This window comes from Thunnus thynnus, chromosome 19, assembly GCF_963924715.1.
Source record: "Thunnus thynnus chromosome 19, fThuThy2.1, whole genome shotgun sequence".
NCBI classification, from domain to species: domain Eukaryota; kingdom Metazoa; phylum Chordata; class Actinopteri; order Scombriformes; family Scombridae; genus Thunnus; species Thunnus thynnus.
This window is the reverse complement of record NC_089535.1, coordinates 10,854,232-10,866,656: the sequence shown is the minus strand read 5'-3', so window position 1 is coordinate 10,866,656 and position 12,425 is coordinate 10,854,232. Positions and strand designations below refer to the sequence as shown.

The following is a 12,425-nucleotide window of genomic DNA, read 5'->3' as shown; positions in this document are numbered from 1 at the left end:
TCAGATTTCATGGCAGGTTAAGATAAAGGGAATTATTATTATTATTATTATTATGGGAATTATTAATTGGAAGTTTACCAATTTGACACTGTCTCTTTTTTCCTTATAGTAACAAATTACATAGGCCTTGAAAATTATTCTGAAATTATTGACCTGTAAAATAAAATGTTACCAGACAATCTTGAATGACATTAAATCAGTCATGACAATGACTGTGGAAACATCTAAAAAATAATAAAATAAAATAAAAATACATAAAAAACATACTTACCTTTATTGTGATATCTAGTTATGTAGATTATTTTGGTTTTGAGGTGTAGTCTGCAGTCAAGTGTTTTGTTTTTTGTTTTTCAAGTGTTTTTTTGATAAGATTTGGGTCAAAGTCCCCTCAATAACAGCAAAGAAGCAATATGCAAAGTATGCTTGGAGGCAATTGAGCAGGGGCAATATTAATTTGTGGATCCTACTTCTTGCACACCTTAATTAAGATGAAGTTCTGAGTGAATAATAGGTAAATTCAGCACTCATATGCTTCTATTACCCATACCAACTCATCTTAACACAGTAATGGTCTATCTTATAGTACTGTACAATTATAATGATATTTTTTACGTTTCTCACAGCCTCTACTCACCACTTCCTCTGTCTCCCCACCAGTGTAAGCTGTCGCCAGTGTGGACGAGCACTGCTCCAGGTAATCTGGCTGACTTCCATGCCGTGTGCTGCTGCTGATAGAGATAGTGTAGATACTGTTGCTGTAGCCGTCACACGAACAGTGGTCACCTCTTCGCCCTCCGTTCCCTGTCGCCCAGACAAAAACAGAGCCCCTCCCATGCCGGCCCTGAGATTAATTGGGGAAGCAGAAAGAGGTGATTAATTTATTAATGATATTTACACATTGATAAGGAGGAAAAGATAAGCCCTTGAAGAAAAACAAACAGCTGCAGGTGGGGCACAGACGTAAACAAACACTCTTCTCAAATATGGCGCGGTTGAGACCAGACGCTGTCCTGACTGCTCCGCTTAGACTGTGCTTTTTGTTTGTTACTTGTATATATATGTAGTTTTCTTGTGTTCTTTCACCTCCCAGTCATCTGCACCAATAACCTACAACCTCAGCACCCTTTTGAACATTGCAACTATAACTACATACCTTTTTTCTGAAGTTATACATGACAGCCCCACTTGGCTGAAACAGATCCTCCAGGACACAGATCCATGGAGAAGCAGAAAGAAGAAACACAGAGGGAAACATGCCGGGGTCTGAACCAGACTGTGAGCGGGAGCATACTATCCACCCCTATCCGGTATCCTGTTTGCAAGTGTTCGATCCATGGATAACAAGCTGGACAACATCAGGCACCCAGGTCAACTTCCAACAAGACATGCAACACTAAAACATCCTTTGTTTCACAGAGACATGGCTCTCCCCTGTGGTGCCAGATCATGCCGTTCAACCAGCTGAAGCACTCTCTGTGTTTCTATAGACAGGGCGGAGGAATCCAGCAAATCTAAAGGTGGTGGACTGTGTTTCATGACCAACAACAACTATTATGATCTAAAGAATGTTTCTGTTCTGTGGCACTCCTGCTTGCACAACCTCAAACACCTAGCAATCCACTGTTGCCCGCTCTGCCTACAGTCATCACCATTGTCGTTTATATTCCACCACAGGCGGACACGGACACTGGTCTGACCACATTACATGATACCATCAACAAACACTATGCCAAACACCCAGACACAGCCGAACTTTTTCCAACATGTCACATGTCCAACCACTGACAAACACACTGGATCACTGTTACACCCTGTTCAAGAATGGTTACAAAGCCACCTCTCTCCTGGCTTTTGGTACGGCTGACCGCTACACCATCTTCCTCATTCCAAAATATAAACAAAGGCTAAGACAGGAAGCTCCGGTATTGAGTGAGGTCAGACACTGGTCTGCCCAGTCAGAGGCCACACTACAGCACGCATTGAGTGGACTGGGACATGTTCTGGGTGAGCTCTGATGACGTCAACGTGTTTACAGAAGTGGTGACATGCTTCATATCCAAACTAATAGATGATATAATTCCTGTGGTGACTGTCTTTCCTAATCAGAAACTGAGTTGATAAAACAATCCACACTCAGGCACCTGGGGTTGAGCTCCTCACTCTGCTCCTGGATCTGGAGCTTCCTAACTGACAGACCACAGGTGGTGAAGGTTGGGCCTCCAGCACCCGAACCCCTCGACACCAGCGCCCCCAAAGGCTTCGTCCTGAGTCCTCTTCTCTACTCCCTTTATACCTATGATTGCATAGCCACACGCAGCTCTAACACTGCTGAAATTCGCAGATGACACAGTGGTGGTAGGCCTGATCTTCAACAACAACAAGACAGCCTATCTGGACATGGTGGAGGTGCTGTCATCATGGTGTAAGGACAACAACTTGGACCTGAACGTCTCCAAGACCAAGGAGATGGTAGTAGACTTCAGGAGGGAGAAGCAGAGGGTCCATTACACATCACTCAGGATCTACGGGACCCCGGTGTAGAAAGTGAGCAGCAACAGGTATCTTGGAGTTCACATCTCTGAGGACCTGACGTGTGATTGTATTGTAGCACTTGTATCACCTCAGGCGCCTGAGGAAATTCAAGATCTCCACATCACTGCTGAAATCCTTCTACACAGTAGGGTCTGTGCTCTCTAGAAGCATCACTGCCTGGTACAGCAATTGCAGCTCTTAGGACAAGAAAGCCCTTCACACAGTGATCTGGTGTGCCAAATGCATCACCAGCACAACACTGCCCTGCCTCCAGGCAGTGTAGGTCCAGGGCAAACCGGATCATTAAGGATATTCACCACCCCAACCACAAACTGTTTCAGTGACTGCCTACTAACAAGTGTCTCTGCATATCATGGCCAAGACTGAGAGGCTGAGAAGGAGCTTCTTCCCCCAGGCCATACGGACCATAAACACTGAAAAACTGCTTTTAAAAACTGACATACACACTGCAAATTGGTTATATCTTGCCACCTATTTCTGACTTATTTTATTTTTACCTTATTTTTATTATCTTCATATAGATTCTGTGATATTCTGTTATTTTTTCTGTACGTAGCCCCATTACTTTCCTTTTTATTTAATTTTTATACTGCTATATAGTTTTTTATGTTTCCTATTTGCAAAGTTTGTTGCAATTTCATTTCATTGCTGTTGTACATGTTCAATTATGCATGTGACAGATAAATCTTATTGAACACACACAGCCAACAAGCCTTTTTCCTCCTCTTTCACACACAAACTCTTCTCTCGCTCTCATTTTTTTCTCTCACTGTTTGAATGCCGTTCTGTAAAGCAAGACGAGTCAGAGGCCCAGGTCCCTCCAAAGTGGCGCCGTCATCCTCTGGCCCCCAGCTAGCTAAGTAAATATCAATATAATGTGGTCTGAAGCTTAGTGATTGGGCCTCCACGATGTCTGTCACATCTCCATCCAGCATACGGATGCCTACAGGTAAAGGGGGAAGAAGACCAATTATAATGTTTGAATCCCTTATATACAAGACTCTGACCTCCAGAGGTCCTTCGACATGCTATAGTTTTCATGTCGTCACATGAAACTCACCGCCAATCCGTGCATGGAAAGAGACTCCAATCGTGCACTGAGAGTTATTTGCAGCTGCAGCAACCATCCCTGCACACTGAGTCCCATGGCTTCGGAGAAAGGAGGAGAACATCAGAACATGAGGTTAGATGCATATGCATGAGGACAAGACAGGCTATTTCCGTTACATCAAACCAGTGAGAAGACAGAATTCAGACTGGGGAATTTGCATATCCATATATGCATGTAATTACTGAAAAATGGAAAGGAAAAGCATGCATTAATTAAAGTTGGAATTATGATGGGAAAAAGAAAACTGCAAAACAGGTGCAAAGAGGAATCTAGGAACACTGTAAGAAGTTCTCACTTGTTAGCAGCATTTTTGGAATTGTTTGAAGAGGGATCTTGGTCTTGCCCGTTCACATCATAGCTGGCGAGAGGATCCTGAATCAGATAGAGTAAGTAGCAGCACATAACAAGATGCCAGTGGCTATCTGTCTCTGTTTCATCAGACAGATCACAAAGAGCATTATTCACCAGTCCACTCGACAGTTAAGTGGATCAGACGTTTAATGTCCATTCCAATACTCTTAGCCAGCCTTTCCAAACCTTTGGCCCAAAAGCTCTGCCTGTAATATTTGTCTCAGCTATGCACTCTTACACTAAGAGCCCTGCCAAATTGCTTATGATTAATGTCCCCTTCCCAAGAAGAGCATCCCATCCCAGGGCACTTACATAATTTGGCTTCAGATCCGGATGCTCTTTCTCAATGCCATCATCTAGGACAGACACCACCACACCCTTCCCAGTATACCCTCTCCTCCAGGCCCCTGCAATGTTCATATGAGACTGGCAGCCTTTGGACTCATCACTGCAGAGCTGTGGAGCAAATAGTGGGACATCCAATTTAGCCCTTGGGAGTAAAGAATAAATCAGAGTCTATTTTAGGCTCTGCCTGTCTGGGTTTATGTGTCTGTGTTTCAGACTTGTGCTTAGTAAAGGGGAAAAAAAAATCGGACTCACGATGTGCCATAGGCTGTTCCACATTTTGTTGTTGAAGTGCATTGTCTGGGTGTGGTTAGACTGAAGAGTGGCAGTAGGAGTGTGTTTGGGCTTGATGTCAGTGGAGTAGATGTGGCTGGTTCTGTAGTTTCTCTTTGCTCTTCTCTGGACCACCTGCTGTTGGAGCCATTGCACCTTAAAAGGAAGACATCGAGTACTTGTACAACTGTAGTTAGACATTTATATAGAGAGTTGTTTTGCATATAAATGGACTCAAACATTGACTGACTTTATGGATATTTAGTCAGGCAACGTTTGAGTCCATTTATCTGCAAAAATAGACTCAAATGTTGGGATGACTTCTAGTTTATTACAACGTGGGTCTTATTTGCGTAGTTTTAACCAGTTGACCAAGTTCTATCATTTATAATAGCAACACTATACTCACAAAAGTAACTGATTTGAGATCTGGGAATATGGTGACATTGCTATCACAACATTAAATGGGTTAAGAAACAGGAGTAGTCAGGTGATCAAAGCCAAGCCAAGTTTAGCCAGATTATCAAAATCACTTTGCTTGGAGGTGAAATTCGTGCACCTAAAATGGTGGTGACAGAAAGCTGAAGTGAAACTTCCAGGGTAAGAAAACCTCATTCAAAATCACACTGACATTTGTAATAACACAAAAAACTAAAAATCCAGCTTTGGAACATAGCCTACAGCTGCTTTCACACTTAACCTGTTCGGTTCAGTTAAAATAAACTCTGGTGCATTAGTACAGTTTGTTTATGAACTTACCATCCAAAAAACAATAATTGAAAAGTGGACAGTAGAAGCAGTCAGGAAGTAAGTGGAGACAGAGAGGGTTATGACTTGCAAACTAACGTTAACTCCATGAGTTGTTTGAAAACGCCAACTCTGACTAAATTATGTTTCAGTGTTTCATTTTAAAACAAAAAACCTGCAAAATGGATCTTACTGTAAATATGCAGCTGATGGCTATAAACACAATATACTAAAAGAATGAGGCTAACGCTAATGAGCTGATGATTAATGTGGAAGACATGGAAATAATAAAAATGCATTGTTCTTCTATTGCAGGGTAGAGCGAGTAGCATCATAGTATTATAAGTACAATCAGGAAAAACTTGCTTGGGCGTGAGGTTTAGTGAGTAGTCAGTTTAGCATGAAAACATGCATTTACTACGGTAACAGGGTAGGTCAGAGTTTAACCAGGAAGTCAGGTCTATAAACTGATGTGGTTTGGTTTTACTGTTTGTCTTTGTTTTCTATACCAAATTAGTTTGGCTAGCCAGGGGGTTTGTTAAAAACCCTGTATTATTGTCTGATTGCTCTGATTTCTTTTTGACAATATGTCATCACGTTCCCAGATCTCAGTGATTAACCTGGTGAGTACATTACTGATAGAAATACTGGACACAATTACATAAATAAGATCCAATTTAGAATAAACCACCATTATTCTTTAAATGTTGTGTGTGATACCGGGCATTTCGTTCCTCTCTGATAATGACTTTTGGCATCTTTAGGTTGGGTGGATATATGAGTGTGTACGGCCATGAGGAGAGAGGATGAGTGTGTGTTTGTGTGTAGGAGGGGCCAGCACATGAACATGTGTGTGTGATTATGTGTTAGTATTTGGAGTTAGGGAGGGGACTTGCTGCTGATTAATAATCTAGCAGAGTCTTCTAGTTCTCCTCGTATCCCATTACTATACCTTGGTCTCCATGGCGATGCTAACAGTCACCTCTTTGTTGGACACAGAGGACCGCTTTGCTGTCTGGTGGTGGCGAAAAATGTAATAACTCTTCAGGTCTCCGATCTGGTGAAACAGATATTAAATCAGCCAAATTAATTTGTTTTCAGGTGAGGGTGTGTTTCTCATGCTGCTCTGTCACTGCACTAAATAGCTGTTAAATTATGAAACTGCAGTCGGTATCTTTCATTAAGGCAGCTACCTTACACCTGTGATAGTTTTTCAGGCGAGGGCAACCTGAGCCCACAAGACTCCAGCCAAACTGCTGCTGCTGCATGTGTATGTGTGTGTGTGTGTGTGTGTGTGTGTGTCTATAGGCACACATACTGAATGTGCGTATCCGTGTCTGTAATGCCATAATGTAAGCTCGATTTTTACCCATAAATTACTCAGAGCTCCTCTGAGTAATTTATGTTTAATAAAAAAGTGTCATAGGTTGGTCATTTTCTGTGAATGACAAGAATAAATTACGGTACTAATTTATTCCCTGATGGCTCTGTTGTGAAATCTCTTGATTTCTGAGTCTTTTCAGTTGCAAAGAGTCTCTCTGGTTTATATCACCGTATATAGTGAAACATGGACCTGCAAGTTTCATTACAGCTCTCATCCCGAGGGAGTACATGTGTTGAATTTTATGGGCCCGCCCTCTATAACTTGCAATCTGTTTTATTTATTTGCTTTACTATTTATTGATTTTGGTTTTATTTGGCCATTCTGTAGGTCCATTAAAAGTCTTGACTTATTGATCTCTGTTTCTTTATTTCTTTTGTATGCATGTGTACTGACTGAATTCTTTGCAACCTTGATTGAGATGGCAATAAAGTACTTGGTTCTTCAAGGTTAACTGTTTGGATAATTAATATTATATGGACAGGGTCAGGGTAATGAAATAAAGGTCAGAGGTGAGAGAACAAAATGTGATTTTTGGCAGCTTGGTATCCTTCTCACACCGATGAACATCCCGACAGGCTTGTAGATGAGCAGCTGCTGACTGCTGATGTAAAAAGTTCCACATAAGTTAAACTCCACAACAGTTTTGGAGGAAAACTTCATACTGTACAGTATGATTAAACTCATATTTTAACTTCATTTTGCAGTTTAGTACTACCTCTAATAGTTAGGGTTATCACCTTTTTTAATCACTTTGAGACATCTACAGTACCGCAGCTACTTCAAAACTGTCCAATGATGTAATCAAGGTTTTCTTAAATGTTTAACAAGATCTTGAAATGTCTCTGGTTTCTGCAAGGAAGGATGGTTGACAGTGAATTACAAACATAATGACATTTATTGCACCTGATCTCAAAACCTGTAATAAAATACAATTTATGTTACCACTCCAGTTGGATATTTGTAGTTTAATTGTTTTAGACCTTGCAGATGTGGAGGTCTGGTAATATTTCAATATCAGTTTTGAGTATTATATTATTAGATTTGTGACAATATTTTGTACATCTATATTTTGTCTACATTTGTTTCTTGTCATGCTATAGGTGTTTTAGTAGGATGTGGCCTATGTTAAACTGAACTCTGAGCTTCCTTATAGGCCTACATAAACAGTAAAAGACTTAAATGATTAAGTCTTTAAAATGTAATAATAAAGAATTAAAACTTTGACAACAGCTGAGATCATGAATGAAAATGCTTGCTATGTCCTTGTCAAAGAGGCTTATTTATATGTTTGATCACACTTACCTGACCCATATTTGTGAATCCATATTTCTCTGCTATCCTGTCCACAGACTCAAGGTCTTCGCTTATTCTTACAGCCCAATCGTTGGTGTAAATCTTTGCATGACAGAACTGGAGGACAGTTCCCATCCATAGTGCAAAAAAGCGCACCATAACTGTTGGAGATGAAAAGGCTGCCTCCAATTCAGACTCTGTACAGGTGTTTCATGCGTTGTCCCTGCACTCTGTTCTCTTGCTAAACGTGTTTCTCATTGCGTGAAGGTTTCATTGAAAATTGACATCCACTGGTGTAAAGATTGCGTGGTTAATTAACAGATTTCATCAGATGTTCTGCAGGGACGGAAGGATCCTTGTCGGCTGAAGTTGTCAGTCTGACTTGACTGTCCTTCACTGGGAACCGGCAGCTATCAGATTACTGCTTCAATATGGGAGCAAAGGATCAGCTAGACAGCGTCCTTTATAGAGATCCGACATGTGGGCTGCAGCTCAAAATGTCCTTGAGGTGCAGCCTCACCTGTATGTAGCAGTTTAATCAAATAGACCGTCTCTTTCCGTATTAATTTACCCTGCTAATTAAAAACATATGTGCATCATGTTTAAGAAGACATTTATGGAAAAAAAACAATACATATTGTTTATATATATATATGTATATATATATTTATATATATATATATTTTTATATATATATATAGGCTATATATATAGGCTGGATACTGAAAATTACAATAAATTTGTAGATTAGTCTATGATGTCATCTATGTTGGCCCCAATAGTTAAATAAATTTTCAACAACACAAGAAGCTAAATATGGAAAATGTTAAGTGAATATTATATTATAATATGTCTGTATCAGGAGATGAAAAGGATGGTAAGGACTTTCTGTGAATACCATTACTACAAGTACTACTACTACTACTACTACTACTACTACTACTATTACTACTACTACTACTAATAATAATAATAATAGTACTTGTACATTTATACTATAGCATGGTGGAGAACATGCTCAAATACTTTACTTAAGTAAATGTTGCACTACCTTATAGAAATTACTTAATTACAGGTTAAAGCTGTGCATTTAAACTGTTACTTAAGAAAAGTAAGTAAGTAAGCAAAGCAAAAAGTACATATTACATATACAGTATAAAGTATTAGTTGTAGAAAATGACCTGAGTGTTTTATTATTACATATTAGCTAGATTATAATGTGCATTATGTGAAATGTTGTAATGTTAATTTATAACTTATTTACATACTATCTTACGTAGTTTAATCTATAACAATGCATCATGTCTTATAAACTCATATTTGTTGTGTGTAAAATCTAGCTGTAAGTTAAATGTAGTGAATTAAAAAGTTTTATAAATATTTACCTCTGACATGTAGTAAAGTAGAAAGTGCCATGAAATGGAACAACTCAATTAACCTAGTACAATTATCTCAAATTTGTATATAGGTACAGTACTTTTTTTTTACATTCCACTGCTGCTCTTGTGTCATTGATGTACAGTACATGGTAAAAAATTATGTTTTACATGAATTTCAAATAACATGTACTTACACCTACCTACATGAATACTCATTAGACATTAGCATAAAAAGAAAACTTAATTAATGATCTCTCTATCATCTTACATGTCAATATGTTAACTAAGTTTCTGCTGCGTTTCACAACCCCCGACTTTTTGTCTCATTGGACCAAGCTGGGTACTTCTGTGCTCAGTACTGAAGCACACACGTGTACAAACTGCTCTTTTATTTCTGAAAAGTGGAATAAATGTTTTTTCCCTCATCAATAATATGTGATGGTTATTTCAGCCTCCTACTAGCTCCTGGACAAACCTTTAGGTTATATTTTTGTCTTTCCAGCGCAGCAGCAAGAGGAGAGTCAGCATTACAGCCACTGTGGAGTGGCTTGTTCTGCCAGTGTGACCACTCTGCTTAGATGTGTACTGTATATGTACATACTGTAAACACATTCTAGTTCATAGCCACTGTCGAAACCGATTGTATATGTGGCCTATGTGTTTGTAGTAAAAAAAAAAAACTAAAAAAAACCTTAACCCAGAGGATCTGTTAGCACTTTGGGGGAAAAATAATATTTGCCTGGAGGCAATGGATTATTTTTTTTGGCCACATGCCTTTCCCCTTGGCACTACAGCAGTCTGTGCATTGTGAAGCGATATCCCTTCACTTCAAAAATTCTCTGCTTTAACTGGGTCAATCTGAAGCAATCAGAAAAAAAAATCCTCCACGGTGTATGAGGAGACCATCAAGATATTCTTAAATTCTTAAATTTTAATGTTGCAATTCTACACAGATAGAAAAGACTCGAATCTTGAGTGGTGATAAATTGCAGTTAGTGAATGGAGAAATTTCTCCACTTGAATGAATTCTAACAACAGTGACAACATAGTATTTTAAAGGATAGGTTCACAATTTTTCATGTCTGTCCTAAAACCATAGCCAGATGCCCAAATGAACACTGACACATGTTTTCTTGCTGTAATCATTCCTCCTGTTCATACTGGCCATTAAGAGATCCCTTCCTAATGCACTTTCAGTGTAAGTGATGGGAGACAAAATCCACAGCCCTCCTTCTGTGCAAAAATGTATTAAAATTTTTATTTGAAACTAATATGAAGCTTCAACCGTACAAATTAGTCATATCAAGTCAATATCTTTCAAAGTGACTGTCTTTTTAGTGCCAAATTCCCTCTTTTTTTCCACTGCAGCTTAACAGGGAAACACTGTCCGTCAAGACACAAAGAGGGATTTTTTTTTTTTTTTTACTAAAAAGGCTGTAACTGTGCAAATCTCAGTTGGAGCTGATTTTTTCTATCTGAGCAGCTTTGTGCTTATTGTTATTCACCTTTTTAACTCGTGTCACTTTGCTTGAATACTGCGACTCTTAATGTGTCCACAGATCATTTTCAGATGTCATTTAAATAAACACATAAATAAATAATAAATAAATAAAGTCTATGAATCATGAGAGATTTTTTCATAATTTTTATCGTAATTTTTTTGCATGGAGTTCCAGAGATACACATGTCTTCTCTTCATCCTACCACTGCTGTTTTCGACTGGATCACCAGCCTGAGAAATTGTGTGGAGACTGGTCAGAGTGTTGCATGTAGTGTGGCAACTGGGTCACAATTAGCTGTCAGATCACATTCATATGCAGGCCAGGTCAAAAATTCTAGTCTGACACACTTACGCTTTTACATTCAATGATGTATTTTCAGCTTATAAGAGAGTTAGACTATTTGGTGCGTGTCCATAACACAACTTTTTTTTGCATAGTGAAGAAAACTGTAGAAAACTGGAGGAAGAGATGAATTAAATGAAATCCTTTGTATGATCTACAAAGCTGCAGAACTTCATTTCATCTCATTATATTGTAGCATACAACAGAGGAAGCAAATCTTAACTTTTCATCCAGCGCCAAAGTAGCTTATTATTGCATGTTTCATACACTACAATACTGTATTACATGGAGAAATGCAAATGATGGGAGTTGATAAGAACTGGGGGAGGATTACTGGAATATGTGATGCAACATGTCCTAGTATGTTAATTTTAGTCGAATCTTTCTGCATTACTTCAGAGGAAATGTTGCCTAGACCAGACCAAACCAAGTGAAAAATTATTGGAGTAGAATTATAACTTATTCTGCAGTCCTACTGTATATTTTTTAACTAAACATACCATCTACAGTAATGTTGTTTAAACATTTAATGGTAATGCCTTATACACACTGTGCATCCTTTTTAGATTACATATGATGTGTTATGACACTTAATACTTTGTCTGAATGGGTGCCAGGACAACATCATGGAGACACTTCTATAACATCCACTGACACTGATCTTCAGGGACAGTGATTTCATTTAATGCCACCGCATTAGTCACATAATTATGTCACTGGAGACTTTCTATATATGTGCTGCAGGTAAATGAGGTTCATAATGTGATGTATATTGCATGTTGTTGAAGGATATAACATTAATTAAGTGGAGTTGTAGGCATGTTTACTGTGGTAATAAATCAATCTTTTAGTAGCCCCCTGCTAGCCATTATTCAGACCCAGAGCTGCTTGGCTGGTTAGCAGATTTTCTTACCAAGCTAGCTGTTTCCTTCTGTTTCCAGTGTTTTTGCCAAACTAAGATAGGCTAAGCTAAGCTAACCGGCAGCTAGCTGGCTCTAGTTTCATATTTAGCATACTGTGAAACATTTCCTCCTTTCCCTCTTTGCTATAGGCCCTGGTTCCCAACATTACTCGTGTTTTTTGTGTGTTAAATCATTAATTTCAGTCCAGTGTTTCAGTTAGTCTACTAATTTTCAGTCATGTTA

The 12,425-nt window shown here is 38.9% G+C and overlaps 1 protein-coding gene across 1 annotated transcript in view; it reads right to left on the bottom strand.

Moving 5' to 3' along the window:
* The window catches only part of pcsk5a (proprotein convertase subtilisin/kexin type 5a), a 33,302-nt gene extending 24,720 nt beyond the window's left edge, over positions 1–8,582 (bottom strand). The window contains exons 1-8 of the mRNA XM_067574704.1: positions 8,067–8,582; positions 6,333–6,437; positions 4,616–4,789; positions 4,328–4,471; positions 3,960–4,036; positions 3,614–3,702; positions 3,324–3,496; positions 635–841 (exon numbers count right to left, since the gene is read on the bottom strand). Of these exons, the coding sequence (XP_067430805.1) occupies positions 635–841; positions 3,324–3,496; positions 3,614–3,702; positions 3,960–4,036; positions 4,328–4,471; positions 4,616–4,789; positions 6,333–6,437; positions 8,067–8,216 (1,119 nt within the window). The 5' untranslated portion in view covers positions 8,217–8,582. The remainder of the gene's footprint in view (positions 1–634; positions 842–3,323; positions 3,497–3,613; positions 3,703–3,959; positions 4,037–4,327; positions 4,472–4,615; positions 4,790–6,332; positions 6,438–8,066) is intronic.
* Positions 8,583–12,425: the final 3,843 nt, after the last annotated feature.